Source organism: Sander lucioperca, chromosome 10 (assembly GCF_008315115.2).
Source record: "Sander lucioperca isolate FBNREF2018 chromosome 10, SLUC_FBN_1.2, whole genome shotgun sequence".
Lineage (NCBI taxonomy): Eukaryota > Metazoa > Chordata > Actinopteri > Perciformes > Percidae > Sander > Sander lucioperca.
The window spans coordinates 1,646,957-1,665,918 of record NC_050182.1 but is presented as its reverse complement, the minus strand read 5'-3'; the positions used below and the strand labels follow the sequence as shown (position 1 = coordinate 1,665,918).

General features: G+C 43.5%; 1 protein-coding gene across 1 annotated transcript in view; it reads left to right on the top strand.

Annotated features, from left to right (window-relative positions):
- Positions 1-3,017: 3,017 nt before the first annotated feature.
- The window catches only part of cmtm6 (CKLF-like MARVEL transmembrane domain containing 6), a 28,933-nt gene continuing 12,988 nt past the window's right edge, over positions 3,018-18,962 (top strand). Inside the window, exons 1-3 of the mRNA XM_031308368.2 lie at positions 3,018-3,141; positions 4,256-4,373; positions 17,816-17,992. Coding sequence (XP_031164228.1) covers positions 4,263-4,373; positions 17,816-17,992 — 288 coding nt within the window. The 5' untranslated portion in view covers positions 3,018-3,141; positions 4,256-4,262. The remainder of the gene's footprint in view (positions 3,142-4,255; positions 4,374-17,815; positions 17,993-18,962) is intronic.

The window sequence follows — 18,962 nt, the reverse complement described above, 5'->3', positions numbered from 1 at the left end:
TGAGAAGTGGTCTGTGGTCACCACCTGCAGAACCACTCCTTTATTGGGGGTGTCTTGCTAATTGCCTATAATTTCCACCTGTTGTCTATTCCATTTGCACAACAGCATGTGAAATTGATTGTCAATCAGTGTTGCTTCCTAAGTGGACAGTTTGATTTCACAGAAGTGTGATTGACTTGGAGTTACATTGTGTTGTTTAAGTGTTCCCTTTATTTTTTTGAGCAGTGTATATGTAAGAGAGCTGACACACCAGCCCAATAATCAGGCGTCGGGCCGTCTGGCGAGGTCGGTGACTCGAGTCTGTTCGGTGTGTTCGTGCCGTCGGCCGTTGGAGGAGCCGTCGGCCTTCATTTTGGCCGACCTGACATGTTCAGTCTGGAGACAGGACAGGACAGTCAGAGACAGGACAGTCAGAGACAGGACAGTCAGAGACAGGACAGTCAGAGACAGGACAGTCAGAGACAGGACAGTCGGGACTCACTCGGAAATGGCGAGCAGGATGAGCTGCTCTAAATCTGAGTAAAATCTTTTAAACTGACCTTTGTTGATCTGAAATGAAGACAGATTCAGCAACTGCACGGCCTATTTCTCTCTTAAAATGTTTTCAGAAACACGTTTCGGTGAACTATCTTAGTACAATATGAGATCGTATTCTGAAAGAGCCGCCATGACAGTCTGGCTGTGAATTTCCGGAGAAAAAAGACCCATGTGACGCGTTCGTCCAATCAGCTGCCGGTTCTCATTTTCTGGGAAATAATCAGACTGTTAATGGAAACAATACAGAGCAGCGCCGCCTGCTGCTATGGAGACGTATTACGTTTCGCGCACGTGCAGAGCGTACGCTCAAGTCGGCGTCTCCTCAGTGTGTTCTGAGGAACTTTTTGGACCTCGGGGACCCGACTGATCAGTTCGACTGGCTTTACTGCCGACGGTCGGCCGTCTGGGTGGTGTGTCAGGGCCCTAAGGGTTAATGCCCGACTAGGTGTCCATTGTCAGGTATTAATGGACGACGGCGAGGCGTGAACGGTCCGACGCGCAACAGAAGTCCATTAATACCTGACAATGGACACCTCGAAGGGCATTAACCCGCTTATACCATGGTCACTTGCCAAATAACATATTTTTAAAACATTAGTTCATATTTTAATTAGTTTTACAATCGAAATCTAAAGTTTATCCAAACAATAACGTCCGTTTCCCTGGTTACGCCTGACGGTTTGACTAATACCTGGAACAATCATTTCCATCCATCAGGTTCTTATGCAATGCAAACGTTGTAGACTCCCCCAGGAATTAGGAAGGACCTTAGATACGACTTGCCTCCCTTAGCAACCGGAGATATTTATATAGTCTGCTCAGCTGATAGAACCCTTCAGTTCAGCTACGAGCCAGAAAGCTAACGCTATGCTAGCAAGATCCAAAGTCAATAACATTGTGTACAGTTGGCAATCAGTAAAATAACCTGACAGTATGTTGAACAACAAGACAAGCTAGCTATCAGCCATGTCATTGTCCCCAAAACAATATAACGACTTTTATGAAGAATTTGATCCGCGATGTGTAACGTTACCGTCGGCTGCAGCGGCGCAGCCTGAAGCAGCGACCTGAACAGTGAACGGGATGAGAGATAACGTTATTCACTGTGAAACAAAGTCAGTCCAGAGGGGCAGTAGAACTTACTTCTTACAGCCTGTGTGTATAGTATAGTATAGTATAGTATAGTATAGTATAGTACAGTCACTCGCGTCATGTTTCAGTAACCCTGTATTTCTTTACCTTTGCTTGTTTGTTTTCATCTTATAGTATAGTATAGTATAGTATAGTATATAATAGTATAGGATAGTACACTGCTCAAAAAAATAAAGGGAACACTAAGATAACACATCCTAGATCTGAATGAATGAAATAATCTTATTAAATACTTTTTTCTTTACATAGTTGAATGTGCTGACAACAAAATCACACAAAAATGATCAATGGAAATCAAATGTATCAACCCATGGAGGTCTGGATTTGGAGTCACACTCAAAATTAAAGTGAGAAACATGACGCGAGTGACTGTACTATACTATACTGTACTATACTATACTATACTATACTATACTATACTGTACTATACTGTACTATACTATACTGTACTATACTGTACTATACTATACTATACTATACTGTACTATACTGTACTATACTATACTGTACTATACTATACTATACTATACTATACTATACTATACTATACTGTACTATACTATACTGTACTATACTGTACTATACTATACTGTACTATACTGTACTATACTATACTGTACTATACTGTACTATATGATACTGTACTATACTGTACTATACTATACTGTACTATACTGTACTATATGATACTGTACTATACTATACTGTACTATACTGTACTATATGATACTGTACTATACTATACTATACTGTACTATATGATACTGTACTATACTATACTGTACTATACTATACTGTACTATACTGTACTATATGATACTGTACTATACTATACTATACTGTACTATACTGTACTATATGAAACTGTACTATACTGTACTATACTATACTGTACTATACTGTACTATATGATACTGTACTATACTATACTGTACTATACTGTACTATATGATACTGTACTATACTATACTGTACTATACTGTACTATATGATACTGTACTATACTATACTGTACTATACTGTACTATATGATACTGTACTATACTATACTATACTGTACTATACTATACCATACAATACAATACTATACTATTCTATACTATACTATACTATACTGTACTATACTATACTGTACTACACTATACTATACTATACTATACTGTACTATACTATACTTTACTATACTATACTATACTATACTACACTATACTATACTATACTATAAGATGAAAACAAACAAGAACAGGTAAATAAATAGATACAGAGTTACTGAAACACTTTTAATGTGAAAGTCTTGACAGGAAGCGGTCCGTCTGACTTCACAGAGTAAAAACGGATCGGATGCGGAAGTCGGACTGAAGTCAGTTTATCAGCTGAAACAAAGCAACAAGTTGAAGTTGAACTTCGCAGCTGGGGACTTTATTTTTCTGCGAACAGGAAGACACTTAAACGGTGAGTTTGTTTCGGAAACATTCACGTTTTATTACATTGTTTACAGCCAACTGACTTCCTGTTCCAGCGGGTCACTTCAGCAGATTTTAGGCCGCTGTTCGGAGACTTTCTCTCAGTCTCACCTGCGGAGGAAGACCTCCACACGCCAGACTACGTTGACGATTCTGTCAGTTTAACTTTTGACGTCGTTTCTTTAGAGGAGCGTCACTTTGTCCGGGAAACACGGGCTGAATTAGCTTCTTTTTTTTTAACAAATAAAAGATCCGTTCTTCACTTCACGGCGTGCACCGCTCACACCCAGCACGGTTGATCTGAGCACGGTCCCGTCTGTAGGAGTTGGTTGGCGGGTATTTCCCTCCAACTTTTCCCTTCAGAAAGCAGCGGCTTGATTGACCTGTAAAAGATATAAATATATATAAAAGATATGAAAGATATAAAAGATATGAAAGATGACATATCGCTACAATAAACTGCTGCATTGTTTGGTTGTTAAAGCGTATGCCGAATCTACTGGAACACACCTCCTGTGTCTGTCTGTCTGTCTGTCTGTCTGTCTGTGTCTCTGTGTGTGTGTATTTCGGGTTGTCTGTGTCAGGGTGTGTGTTTGTGTCTGTCTGTGTGTGTGTGTGTCTGTCTGTCTGTCTGTCTGTCTGTCTGTCTGTGTGTGTGTGTGTGTGTGTGTGTGTGTGTATGTGTCTTTGTGTGTGTGTGTGTGTGTGTGTGTGTGTGTGTCTCTGTATGTGTCTCTGTGTGTGTGTGTGTGTGTGTGTGTGTGTGTATGTATATGTGTCTCTGTGTGTGTGTGTGTGTGTGTATGTGTGTCTCTGTGTGTGTGTGTGTCTCTGTGTGTGTATGTGTCTCTGTGTGTGTGTATGTGTGTGTCTCTGTGTGTGTGTGTGTGTGTGTGTATGTGTCTCTGTGTGTGTGTGTGTGTGTGTGTGTGTGTGTGTGTGTCTCTGTGTGTGTGTGTGTGTCTCTGTGTGTGTGTATGTGTCTCTGTGTGTGTGTATGTGTGTGTCTCTGTGTGTGTGTGTGTGTGTGTGTCTCTGTGTGTGTGTATGTGTGTGTCTCTGTGTGTGTGTGTCGGTGTGTAACTGTATCTTTCTCTGTCCAGCTCCATCATGACAGACGTTTACTCCCCGACGACGGCTCCCAACCCCAAATCCTCCTGGTTCATCGTCCCGTCAGCCAACCTGGACACGGTCCGCTGTGGGGTCAAAGTCATGGAAGTGGTGAGTTTATCTGGGAGGGGGTAGTTAAGTCAGACCTTCCTCCACAGCTCTGTGGAGGAGGGTCTGTCTAGTCCACCCAGCATTCCTGGATGGGAGAACAACCTGCTCTGGTTTATTGGCATTTCTTTAAACCAATCACAATCATCGTGGGCGGGGCTAAGCTCCAGACGGAGCCACGGTGCCTCTGCTAAATAGTCTCAGGAAGGAACTTGTTTTGGTGGAACATGTGGACGTTCAAAAGTAGTTTTAGTCGTGCAACAGAAAACTCAGATTGGACAGATAGTCTAGCTAGCTGTCTGGATTTACCCTGCAGAGATCTGAGGAGCAGTTAACCATAGTCCTCACAAATCAGCCGGAGGTTAGAACGCCAACACAGAGACGGGGTGTGAAATGTTGTGAATGTAGACTAGCTCTGGCACTATTCCATCATCTACACTGGTCTTCATAATTGCATAATGAGTTCTCCTCCTTATATTCTTTTGTATATATTTTATAATATATTATTGTATTATTGCCTATATCTATATGAGTCTATCAATCAACTGATGCAACCTGAGCAACGTGCATGTCGCCTACTTATGGTGCGTTCAGATCAACTCGGACGTGTTGTAAGTGTGTGTGTGCTACGCCTTCGCTGCTAACCCTTACGCCTACCTAACCGATAAGACTGACTGACGTGCGTCTTCGTTTCCAAAGGTCTCCGTTTGTGTCCGTCCAGACCAGAGGTGGGAGTAAGTCAGACATTGTGCAAGTCAACAAGCAAGTCTCAAGTCTTCGGGCCCTATCTTTACCCAGCACAGCACAAAGCCCGACGCAAGTGTGTCTTTGCTAGTTTAAGACAGACCCAGTTGTCAGTTTCCCGTCCAGCGCCCACGTCATTTAAATAGCAAATGCACCTGCACCCATCTGTGGCCCATTGTCGTGCTGGGAGGTGTGTTCAGGTGCATTCTGGGCGTGCTGGTCTTACAGGGAGGTGTGTTCAGGTGCATTCTGGGCGTATTGCTATCTTGAGGCAGAGGGAAGTGATGACTCCATTGACCAACAAAAACCTGGTCTAAAGTCAATAACGCAGCATTTCATTGTTATTTTAACAGAGCATTAGTAAAATGCTCCTAGGCTCGTGCACAGCGCACACACACTATGCTTGTTACACACACAGGGACGCACAGCAGCACACACACATGCAGAAGATTACAAATAAAAATATTATGGTGTAAATCCTCCATCATAACAGCAATGCTCCAAGGTCCAAACACACCTGGCTTTTAAAGGGAATGGGAGATGATCTCTGATTGGTTGATTGCATGTTACGCCCAAAACACCCCTCTGATTAATGAAGACACTAAGTACAACCCTTTAGAACCATGCACCCGACACACACACACACACACACACACACACACACACACACACATAAAGACGGAGCAGTATGTCCTGTATGTCCCTTACCGGCTAGCGTATTTCAAGATGGAGCATGAATATGGAGCGTCTATCCCAGTTCATGCAAATGTCAAATTTCAAGCCAAGAGGAATATTTGGAATTGATGGTGGAGGTAAATATTCATGAAAAAAGGACAAATTGGTGAAAGGGCAACACAGATTTAGATAATTTACAACTACGTTACACACTGGGACTTTAAAAAAGAATACGGCCTGGCTGTTACATTAAGAAAAAGTCCTTTTTTAGTCATCTGTCAATGTTAGTCGAGCAAGTCTCAAGTCCTCAAATTGGTGACTCGAGTCCCCCACCTCTGGTCCAGACTACAGACCCAAACAGCGGCAGCATAGTGTGGACGCCAGGCTCAAACGTAGCAGAAGCTACTGGTTTTAAACCATAACGTAGCAGTGTGGCTGTAGCCTGATATTATGGGATGTTGGGTGTCTCCCTCCCTACAGGAGAACTAGTCCCTCTGTGTGTGGTTCCTTAGCAGGAAACAGTTTGTAGAGAAAATGCAGTAAATATATTTTATCTCCCTGCTTTAGTCCCCGCTGAATGTTCCTGATAAAAGTGTGTGTGTGTGTGTCTGTTTGTGTGGTTTGTGTGTGTGTGTGTGTCTTTCTGTGTGTGGTTTGTGTGTGTGTGTGTCTGTCTGTCTGCGTGTGTGTGTTTGCGTGTCTGTGTGTGTGTGTGTGTCTGTCTGTGTGTGTGTCTGTGTGTGTGTCTGTCTGTCTGTGTGTGTGTCTGTTTGTGTGGTTTGTGTGTGTGTCTGTCTTTCTGTGTGTGGTTTGTGGTGTGTGTGTGTGTGTGTGTCTGTCTGTCTGTGTGTGTGTGTGTGTGGTTTATGTGTGTGTGTGTGTGTGTGTGTGTGTGTGTGTGTGTCTGTCTGTCTGTGTGTGTCTGTCTGTCTGTGTGTGTGTGTGTGTGTCTGTCTGTCTGTCTGTCTGTCTGTCTGTCTGTGTGTGTGTGTGGTTTGTGTGTGTGTGTGTGTGTTTGCGTGTATGTGTGTCTGTCTGTCTGTGTGTGTGTGTGTGTGTGTGTGAGTGACCGTTGAGTGACTGATCTTCATCAGGAAGCTGCAGATTGGGAAGTGAAAGTGCTGTGTAGCCGACCGTTTGTTGGCAGAGCGCTGTCGTTGGCAGATCTCTGAGGTGCTGACCCTCCGCTGTTGCAACAGTTCACAGAGAGACGGGGGGGTATGGGGGGGGGCATCCGGCCGACACGCTGGTCAGGTTAGGGGGGTGTCGGGCAGAAAGAGGACGTGCAGGAAGGGAGGACAGTTCTGTGTGAAAACCGCCGTGCATGAACACACAAAATGTTTTCTTAATCATAAACACAAACTTCAGAAGCTCTCTAAAGAAGGACTGTGTGTTTGTGTGTTTGTGTGTTTGTGTGTTTGTGTGTGTGTGTGTGTGTGTGTGTGTGTGTGTGTGTGTGTGTGTGTGTGCTTGGGGTGTAAGAAAAAATCAATACACTTGAGTATCGCGATATTGTATTTTGCCTAACAGTGCCTAAAGGCCCGGACACCCCGAGCTGATAATCGGCCGTCTGGCGAGGTCGGTGACTCGAGTCTGTTCGGTGTGCTCCGTGCCGTCGTCCGTCCGAGGGGCCGTCGGCCTTCATTCTGGCCGATTTGACATGTATAATCGGCGGGGCGGGCACTGCCGGCAGTCGGACTCAAATGACCCATCTGATTGGTGGAGAGCTAACCCGGAAATGAGGAGCGGGATGAGCGTAACTAGAGTCTCTCAAAATCGTATGAAAATCTTTTAAACTGACCTTTGTTGATCTGAAATGAAGACAGATTCAGCAGCTGCACGGCCTATTTCTCTCTTAAAGGTCCCATGACATGATGGTCTTTGGATGCTTTTATATAGACCTTAGTGGTCCTCTAATACTGTATCTGAAGTCTCTTTATATAGACCTTAGTGGTCCCCTAATACTGTATCTGAAGTCTCTTATATAGACCTTAGTGGTCCCCTAATACTGTATCTGAAGTCTCTTTTATATAGACCTTAGTGGTCCTCTAATACTGTATCTGAAGTCTCTTATATAGACCTTAGTGGTCCTCTAATACTGTATCTGAAGTCTCTTTATATAGACCTTAGTGGTCCTCTAATACTGTATCTGAAGTCTCTTTATATAGACCTTAGTGGTCCTCTAATACTGTATCTGAAGTCTCTTTATATAGACCTTAGTGGTCCCCTAATACTGTATCTGAAGTCTCTTTATATAGACCTTAGTGGTCCCCTAATACTGTATCTGAAGTCTCTTTATATAGACCTTAGTGGTCCCCTAATACTGTTTCTGAAGTCTCTTTTATATAGGCCTTAGTGGTCCTCTAATACTGTATCTGAAGTCTCTTTATATAGACCTTAGTGGTCCCCTAATACTGTATCTGAAGTCTCTTTTATATAGACCTTAGTGGTCCCCTAATACTGTATCTGAAGTCTCTTTTATATAGACCTTAGTGGTCCCCTAATACTGTATCTGAAGTCTCTTTATATAGACCTTAGTGGTCCTCTAATACTGTATCTGAAGTCTCTTTATATAGACCTTAGTGGTCCTCTAATACTGTATCTGAAGTCTCTTTATATAGACCTTAGTGGTCCCCTAATACTGTATCTGAAGTCTCTTTATATAGACCTTAGTGGTCCCCTAATACTGTATCTGAAGTCTCTTTATATAGACCTTAGTGGTCCTCTAATACTGTATCTGAAGTCTCTTTTATATAGGCCTTAGTGGTCCTCTAATACTGTATCTGAAGTCTCTTTATATAGACCTTAGTGGTCCCCTAATACTGTATCTGAAGTCTCTTTATATAGACCTTAGTGGTCCTCTAATACTGTATCTGAAGTCTCTTTATATAGACCTTAGTGGTCCTCTAATACTGTATCTGAAGTCTCTTTATATAGACCTTAGTGGTCCTCTAATACTGTACAGTGGGGCTCAAATGTTTGGGCACCCCAGGTAAAAATTTGTATTAATGTGCATAAAGAAGCCAAGAAAAGATGGAAAAATCTCCAAAAGGCATCAAATGACAGATTAGACATTCTTATAATATGTCAAAAAAAAGTTAGATTTTATTTCCATCATTTACACTTTCAAAATAACAGAAAACAAAAAAATGGCGTCTGCAAAAGTTCGGGGGCACCCTGCAGAGTTTATAGCATGCACCGCCCCCTTTGGCAAGTATCACAGCTTGTAAACGCTTTTTGTAGCCAGCCAAGAGTCTTTCAATTCTTGTTTGAGGTATCTTCGCCCATTCTTCCTTACACAAGTCTTCCAGTTCTTTGAGATTTCTGGGCTGTCTGTCACGCACTGCTCTTTTAAGGTCTATCCATAGATTTTCAATTATGTTGAGGTCAGGAGATTGTGAAGGCCATGGCAAAACCTTCAGTTTACGCCTCTTGATGTAATCCACTGTGGATTTTGAGCTGTGTTTAGGATCATTATCCATTTGTAGAAACCATCCTCTCTTTAACTTCAGCTTTTTCACAGATAGCATCAAGTTAGCGTCCAAAATTTGCTGAAATTTTATTGAATCCATTTTTCCTTCTACTCGTGAAATGTTCCCTGTGCCACTGGCTGCAATACAACCCCAAAGCATGATTGATCCACCCCCATGCTTAACAGTTGGACAGAGGTTCTTTTCATTAAATTCTGTGTCCTTTCTTCTCCAAACGTACCTTTGCTCATTCCGGCCAAAAAGTTCTATGTTAAAGCAGCCATATTATGCTCATTTTCAGGTTCATAATTGTATTTTAAGGTTGTACCAGAATAGGTTTACATGGTTTAATTTTCAAAAAACACCATATTGTTGTTGTACTGCACCGCTCTCTCTCACTGCTGCAGATCCTCTTTTCAGCTGGTCTCTGTTTTAGCTACAGAGTGATACCTCTTTTCTTCTTCTTCTTCTGTACTATCTTTGATTGCACTCCCACATGCCCAGTAGCTCAGATGTAGATCATGTCAGCTAGCTAGCTCCATAGACAGTAAAAGAAAGGCTGTTTCTACAACTTGGCTCAGTTACAAGGCAGGATTAGCTGGGAGACTTCTAAATGAGGGCGCACATGGAAGTAGTTCTTTTGTAGATTATGGTGAACTTGTGTGTGTTGTAGCAGTGCTTTGCTATTCAGAACGAGGTAGCATGCTAGCGTTAGCATGCTAGCGTTAGCATTAGCGATAGCATGCTAACGCTACGAGCTAATGGTTGCGGTTAGCCTGCTCGTTTCGGCTTGTGACGTCACAAGCCGTGCCGATTTTGACCAGCTCACCCAGAGACTGAAGGCAGGACACATTCAGAAACCGTATCTCACTCTAAACAGCATGGGTGGATTTTTTTCAAAGTTTGTATGTGTGTGGAAGCACCAGAGACACAACATAACACCCCAAATCCCAGAAAACGTGTTTTTTTCATAATATGGGCACTTTAACCTCATCGGTCCACAGAACTTGTTTCCACCATGCATCAGGCTTGTCTATATGTTCATTTGCAAACTTCAAACGCTGATTTTGGTGGTGAGGACGTAGAAGAGGTTTTCTTCTGATGACTCTTCCATGAAGACCATATTTGTACAGGTATCTCTTTATAGTGGAATGGTGTACCACAACTCCAGTGTCTGCCAGATCTTTCTGGATGGATCGTGCAGTCAAACGTGGGTTTTGACTTGCTTTTCTCACAATCCTGCGAGCTGTTCTGTCTGATATTTTTCTTGGTCTTCCAGATCTTGCTTTAACTTCCACTGTTCCTGATGACTGCCATTTCTTAAATACATTCCGAACAGAGGATATTGGCATCTGAAAACGCTTTGCTATCTTCTTATAGCCTTCTCCTGCTTTTGTGAGCGTCAACTATTTTCAGTTTCAGTTTTCTAGACAACTGCTCAGAAGAAGCCATGGTGCTGATTGTTGGGGCAAGGTCAGATGAGTCTGGGCATTTAAGACCTTTGAGATTGACATCACCTGGTCTTTCCAGACGATGATTGACAACAATCCATGACACTGTCAGGTCTCAGCTTTCCAAAGGGGGCGGTGCATGCTATAAACTCTGCAGGGTGCCCCCAAACTTTTGCAGATGCCATTTTTTTGTTTTCTGTTATTTTGAAAGTGTAAATGATGGAAATAAAATCTAACTTTTTTTTGACATATTATAAGAATGTCTAATCTGTCATTTGATGCCTTTTGGAGATTTTTCCATCTTTTCTTGGCTTCTTTATGCACATTAATACAAATTTTTATCTGGGGTGCCCAAACTTTCAAGCCCCACTGTATCTGAAGTCTCTTTTATATAGACCTTAGTGGTCCCCTAATACTGTATCTGAAGTCTCTTTTATATAGACCTTAGTGGTCCCCTAATACTGTATCTGAAGTCTCTTTTTATATAGACCTTAGTGGTCCCCTAATACTGTATCTGAAGTCTCTTTATATAGACCTTAGTGTTCCCTAATACTGTATCTGAAGTCTCTTTATATAGACCTTAGTGGTCCCTAATACTGTATCTGAAGTCTCTTTATATAGACCTTAGTGGTCCTCTAATACTGTATCTGAAGTCTCTTTATATATCTTATATATTTAAGATATATATCTTGACCAACTGCCACTTTGCTCGTTTGCAAGCCATGATGTCTCTCTCTCTTTCTCATGGGTGGGTCAAATTCTCTGGGCGGGCAAATCAGAGAAAGGGGAGGTAACCTTTCCCCTTATGACCTCATAAGGACTATTTTACTACAATCAGTTCTTCCAGAAAAATGTGGAGTTTTTTTGTGATTGTTTTGGGCAAAAATCCTTGATTATGCGGCACGTTTTCTTAAAAAATGTGATGGAATATGCGGGATATTTATGGAATTTCATGCGATGAAATTGCGGGAACTTGCAAAAACTGCGGTTTCATCGAGCTTTTTCGATGATGTTCACGTCGCGTAATTACATCACTTCATAACGTTCCCATGACAACAGGGGAAAACGGCTGCTCTTGTGTGAAGTAAACAACATTTTTCAACTTTCTGCTAAGATATATGGGACTTTTTGGGATTATGAAATCATGCAAGCCCCGCATATTTTGCACGGAAATCTGCAATTTGTGCGGCATATTTGAAAAAATACCTGAACTTGCGTATCGGCCGATACAGAGTACTGATCTAATACCAGTGTGTCATATATTTTATTATGTTTTAACAGCTGTATACTACCATCTCTGTATGATGATATGATGTATAACAGCTGTATACTACTATCTCTGTATGATGATATGATGTATAACAGCTGTATACTACTATCTCTGTATGATGATATGATGTATAACAGCTGTGTACTACTATCTCTGTATGATGATATGATGTATAACAGCTGTATACTACTATCTCTGTATGATGATATGATGTATAACAGCTGTATACTACTATCCCCATCTCTACTCCCAAACAATGCATTATGGGAAATGTAGGATCCAGTGTTTTATGGACTGAAAGAAAGTGAGGATATCTCCACCTCTGCTTCTCCCAGCAAAATGTATTCAGAGCGTAAGAGTGCCATCAACTCACTTCACAACAGCATGGTGCATCTTCCCGCTCTGTGTGAGTCAGAGAGATTCAGCTTCCTCTTAACTAACACTCTCTTCTTCTTTTTAACACAAACACGTCGAGATCATCAGCCTCTCTGCTGTCAGTGAGCTGCAGCAGAGAGGCTGAGTGTTTTAGGCTACGTTCACACCGCAGGTCTTACTGTACGTCCACACCGCCGCCGACTTGATCTTCTAAAGATACAGGAAGTCATTCATTTTCAATGGAAGCTGCTTCTCTCAGCTGCAAGGAGCGGAAAATCTGTCGGCGTCGCGTTTTGGGCGTTTTGAGCGACCAGAGCGTCAATCAGAAAGTTGAAAGTAGGTCAGCTTTATGGTAATGAGCTATGACGCCGTTCAGCGGCAACCAATCAGAATATAGACGTCCTTCACGCTGGCTGATTCCAGAGAAACATACGATGTAAACTTTGGTTCCTACCAAAACATTAGTTCAGAGAAAAAGGAGGAGAAGCTCATCATGGCCGTTGCTGGGTTCCCTATCATTTATGATATTTGCGTATAGGGACCAGTTAAACCGTAACTCTCGCCAAAATGCAACCTAGGGTGTTTTTGTGAATGTACCCGAGTCACACTTTCATTTAAAAGTATATTTAGGACGGAATCGCCACTTTTAAGATTTACCGTATTTTCGTTTTTGGGTCAAATGACCTTTTGAATGGGAGTGCTAGGGGCACTTTGATGCTAGCCTCAAAATAGCTATTTTTAAAACACTAAGAAGTCTCGACACAACATGAGACTTTGCTCCAAGTATCACCAGGAGCTCTACACCTTAACGAAAGCATTGACAGCATTAGAAAAAAGAAAGGTTCCTCCCGTTAGCTGTTGTTCTTCCGGTCGCCGTCTATCGAGCCAGTCAGAAATAGTCGAGGGAGGAGAGTAAAGATGGAAAGCTCCTAAAGCTTAGTTCCATATAAATGCACGGATAATTTGTTGTTTTGTCGTTAGTGAAACACAATATTGACCTTGTAGTTGAAAAAGGAGCCTCACATAAGAATGACATTTCCTCCTGTGGAGTCCATTCATTCACATTCAGAGATCACCTATTTTGGACTGGGAAAATGGCGGATAGCGTAAACAACAACAACTCAGTTGCTCAAAACCTTTCTTTTTAGTAAACTCTGGGAACACAACCAATGTTGTCAATGCTTTCGTTAAGGTGTAGAGCTCCTGGTGATACTTGGAGTAAAGTCTCATGTTGTGTCGAGACTTCTTAGTGTTTTAAAAATAGATATTTTGAGGCTAGCATCAAAGTGCCGCTAGCACTCCCATTCAAAAGGCCATTTAACCAAAAAATGAAAATACGGTAAATGTTAAAAGTGGCGATTCTGTCCTAAATATGCTTTTAAACGAAAGTTTGACTCAGGTACATTCACAAAAAGACCCTATAGGTTGCATTTTGGCGAGAGTTACGCTTTAACGTTACCTGCCGGTCACATGGTCTCCAAACAGTCTGCTCACGGTGAACGGTCACATGGTCTCTAAACAGTCCGCTCACGGTGAACGGTCACATGGTCTCTAAACAGTCCGCTCACGGTGAACGGTCACATGGTCTCTAAACAGTCCGCTCACGGTGAACGGTCACATGGTCTCTAAACAGTCCGCTCACGGTGAACGGTCACATGGTCTCTAAACAGTCCGCTCACAGTGAACGGTCACATGGTCTCTAAACAGTCCGCTCACGGTGAACGGTCACATGGTCTCTAAACAGTCCGCTCACGGTGAACGGTCACATGGTCTCTAAACAGTCCGCTCACGGTGAAGTCCTGCACGGATCAACAGCTGGCGGCTGCTCGCTCTGCCTGCACGCTGCTGCGGTTCAGCGGCTAACGAGCGAGCTAACTGCTAACAGACCAACAACCAATACACATTCTGTCATTATATATGTCATTTATAAAAGGTTTCTAGTGTCAGTGTATTGGCCGTGCAGTGGCTGCTTGATCTTTTTCCATGATGAACATAGAATGCTGCTACGTCAGAGCGGCCAAAGCCTCAAACAGCTTCCCCGGACTTTCTGACAAGAGTCCTCGACCGGGCGGCCAGAGCTTCTCTGCAGCTCAAGTCGGCGGCCGTGTGGACGTACGGTTAATGCTTAATTCAGATTTTTTTTGCTCAGATCTGATTTTTTGGTTTGGCTGTTCACATGGCCTATATCAGATTCCAGTGTGAACTGTTTGCTGTTTTCGAACTGACCCGCATGCCCAAAAAGACCAATAACGATGACATCAGCACGCTGTTGCACTAAAGTTAGGGAGGTTATGGAGGAAGTCAGCATTTTCTCTTTTTCATTTCAAAATGTGTGTGTAATGGCAGCCGTAATATGAATGAGCAGGTGCTGAGTAGGAGAAGAATGTAGAGAGAGAGAGAGAGACAGCATTTTGGCCTTTGTGGGGTTATGGCTGCAAATTCACCACAGCCGTCTGTGTGACCGGGCGACCCACTTGCACGTCAGGACCGCTACGGGCCTCCACCAGAGTTTCCTCTGGCTTCGCCCCGCCCCGCCATAGTTCACCATCTTTCAGATCCTATCGCACCATAGCGCCACTTTCTACTTCTACTCCGCTACATTTCAGAGAGAAATATTGGACTTTTTACTCCACTACATTCATCTGTTACAGCTTTAGTTACTAGTTACTTTACACAGAGAGAGAGAGAGAGAGAGAGAGAGAGAGAGACAGAGAGAGAGAGAGACAGAGAGAGAGAGGGAGAGAGAGAGAGAGAGAGAGAGAGAGAGAGAGAGAGAGAGAGAGAGAGAGAGAGAGAGAGAGAGAGAGAGAGAGAGAGAGAGGGGAGAGAGAGGAGAGAGAGAGAGAGAGAGAGGAGAGAGAGAGAGAGAGAGGAGAGAGAGAGAGAGAGAGAGAGAGAGAGAGAGAGAGAGAGAGAGAGAGAGAGAGAGAGAGAGAATCTAAAACGTGAGGATGTTTCTTTACTTTTAATACTTTAACTACATGTTCCTGATGGTACTTACAGACTCTAACTGAAGTAGTATTTACACTGCAGGACTTTAAGTATTTAGTACTTTCGTGAAGGATCTGAATACTTGTTCCAGCGCTGTTTAAAGACCAGAGGAGAGAGAGAGTGTGTGTGATGTCAGGCGTCTTATTTTAGCTCTGTGGTTCAGGGTTAGTCTCCGAAACACAAAGACTTTAATAACCTGAGACGCTGTAAACCCAGAGTCTGGTTCACCACCACACCCAGATATACAGCACACACTGAGAACTACATCACCCAGATATACAGCACACACTGAGAACTACATCACCCAGATATACAGCACACACAGAAAACTACATCACCCAGATATACAGCACACACAGAAAACTACAGCACACACAGAAAACTACATCACCCAGATATACAGCACACACAGAAAACTACATCACCCAGATATACAGCACACACAGAAAACTACAGCACCCAGATATACAGCACACACAGAAAACTACATCACCCAGATATACAGCACACACAGAAAACTACATCACCCAGATATACAGCACACACAGAAAACTACAGCACCCAGATATACAGCACACACAGAAAACTACATCACCCAGATATACAGCACACACAGAAAACTACAGCACCCAGATATACAGCACACACAGAAAACTACATCACCCAGATATACAGCACACACAGAAAACTACATCACCCAGATATACAGCACACACACTGAACTACAGCACCCAGATATACAGCACACACACTGAACTACAGCACCCAGATATACAGCACACACACTGAACTACATCACCCAGATATACAGCACACACACTGAACTACATCACCCAGATATACAGCACACACACTGAACTACAGCACCCAGATATACAGCACACACACTGAACTACAGCACCCAGATACACAGCACACGGCATCTGAGAGGGAGAGAATGGGGCGGAGTTTGGAGACGTTACGGAGGTGGTAGAAGGAGGTCTTGCAGAGGTGATTTCTATGGGCTTCAGAAGTGAGTTGGGAGTCATTCTTACACCCAGATGTGACTGTTGATGAGAGGGGATGTTGGAGCCAGAGAAGGTGATGCTGGGTATGAGTGATGGTCTGGTCTGGTGAGGAGTGCCAACCAGGATGGCTTCGGTTTTGGAGCTGTTGTCTACCTTGCTCAGTTGTTAATTTTCTATTTCTCTCGCCTTTCTCTTTGGTGAGAAAAACTACATATGCTACCTTTCCTCTTCATTTCTATAAGATTTAAAGTAATTTTACAATGTTTTCCTTGACAGACGTTGAATCAATATTAGCTTTTGTAGCCGACTTTACACAGAACAAACGTCAGACCTAAGTAACATTATATGTATAGTTAGCGAAATAACGTTCTTCAACCTGATTTTTATCATCTCAAAATCAGCATCGTAACCATGCTAGCACTGTTCTTTAGTTATAATTTAATTTCTTGATAGATAGTTAATCTGTTTTGACCTCTTTCCTCCTGACTCCCTCGCTTCGCGCCGCTCAGTTTTCCAAACCGATCAGGCTCTTGCCGCTCTGGCGTCATCTTGTGCTGCATTCACTGCAGTCGGACATTGGAGATTCGCGCTCATAAATTGTCAAATTGGCCATAACTTTTAATTCATTGCTGCCAACTGGGGTGGCAGCAGGGGTGGCAAGGCTTTCTTTTAGGGTGGCATTTGCCACCCTGTGCCACCGCGGTAGATCCGCCCCTGCACGGTGGACACATTTAATATGAAATACAGTCACACAGTGGACACAGGAAGGGGCGGGACTTCTCCTCTGTATGGCTTCCCTGGAACGACGCTGACGTCCTCTTCCTGTTTTCTCAGTGTTTCAGACGCGCCCAAGAGAGGGGGGTATGTGTGTGTGTGTCTTTATGTGTGTGTGTGTGTGTGTGTGTGTGTGTTGTGGTTGTACACCAGTCACTTCTCTTTTATAGAGAGCCTGAGTCAGCAGCTCAGACTGGGAACATGTCTCAGTAATCAGACTCTGCTCCCTGGATGTTTGGACCGTTACACAATCAAGGCTAATCTAGTTTAATATCATTTCAGACGTTGATGCTTTCCCTCTGTCTCTCTCTCTGTCTCTCTCTCTGTCTCTCTTTCTCTCTCTGTCTCTCTTTATCTCTCTCTCTCTGTCTCTCCCTCTCTCTCTGTCTGTCTGTCTCTCTGTGTCTCTCTTCACCATGACCCTGATGTCTCTCTCTCTCTCTCTGTCTCTCTCTGTCTGTCTCTCTGTGTCTCTCTTCACCATGACCCTGATGTCTCTCTGTCTCTCTCTCTCTGTCTCTCTGTCTCTCTCTCTCTCTCTCTCTCTCTCTCTGTCTCTCTTCACCATGACCCTGATGTCTCTCTGTCTCTCTCTCTCTGTCTCTCTGTCTCTCTCTCTCTCTCTCTCTCTCTCTCTCTCTCTGTCTCTCTTCACCATGACCCTGATGTCTCTCCGTCTCTCCATCAGCTGCTGTCCTTCGTGGCCTTCATCCTGGAGGAGGTGGTGAGCAGCTGCGTCAGCTGCTCGGCTCTCTACTTCTTTGAGTTTGTCAGCTGCACGGCCTTCCTCTTCACCCTGCTGCTCCTCATCCTCCTCTCCACCACGCTGCAGAACCGAGTGGGCATCACGTGCTGGCCCCGCCTGGTAAGACCCGCCTCCACTCCACTCTGGATCACGTGGGTTTTACCGTGATAAAAGTACTCGTAGTGGCAATCTGACCGCAAAAACCATGCCACTGGAGGGAATCTGATGATGAGTTTGACCCTAAACAACAAAATAAACTGACTGTGAAAGATTACAAACGAGCAGACGAGATCTAGAAACATCACTCACACACAGCGTGGCTTCCCAGATCTTAATTCCCCTTCTCACCTGTGATTAGCACTATACACACAGGTGTGTAGGTGACGTAACGATCAAACCATTCACAGAAACCTAACACACACACACACACACACACACACACACACACACACACACACACGTGCAGAGACATACACACACACAGTCACACACACACACACACACACACACACACACACATACACACACACGTGCAGAGACACATACACACACACACACACACGTGCAGAGACATACATACACATACACACACACACACACACACACACACACACACACACACACATACGGACACACACACACACACACGTGCAGAGACATACACACACACACAGACAGACACACGTGCAGAGACATACACACACACACACACACACACACGGAGACACACATGGACACACATGGACACACACAGACACACACTATACACACACGGACACGCACACAAACACACACACTATACACACAGACAGACACATGGACTCACACACACAGACACACACACACACACACACAGACACAGACACACAGACACAGACACGCACACAGACACGGACACACACACACTATACACATAATACACGTATGCAGCACATGTCTAAAGTCTGTGGTTAGAGTCTGGTGGTTTTGTATGGAGCTAAAAGAGTCTCAATAAAGATAAATGCACACACTACATTCACACATGCACACACAGGATTCATAAATACACACACAGGATACACACATGCGCATAAAATTCACAAATAGCCCG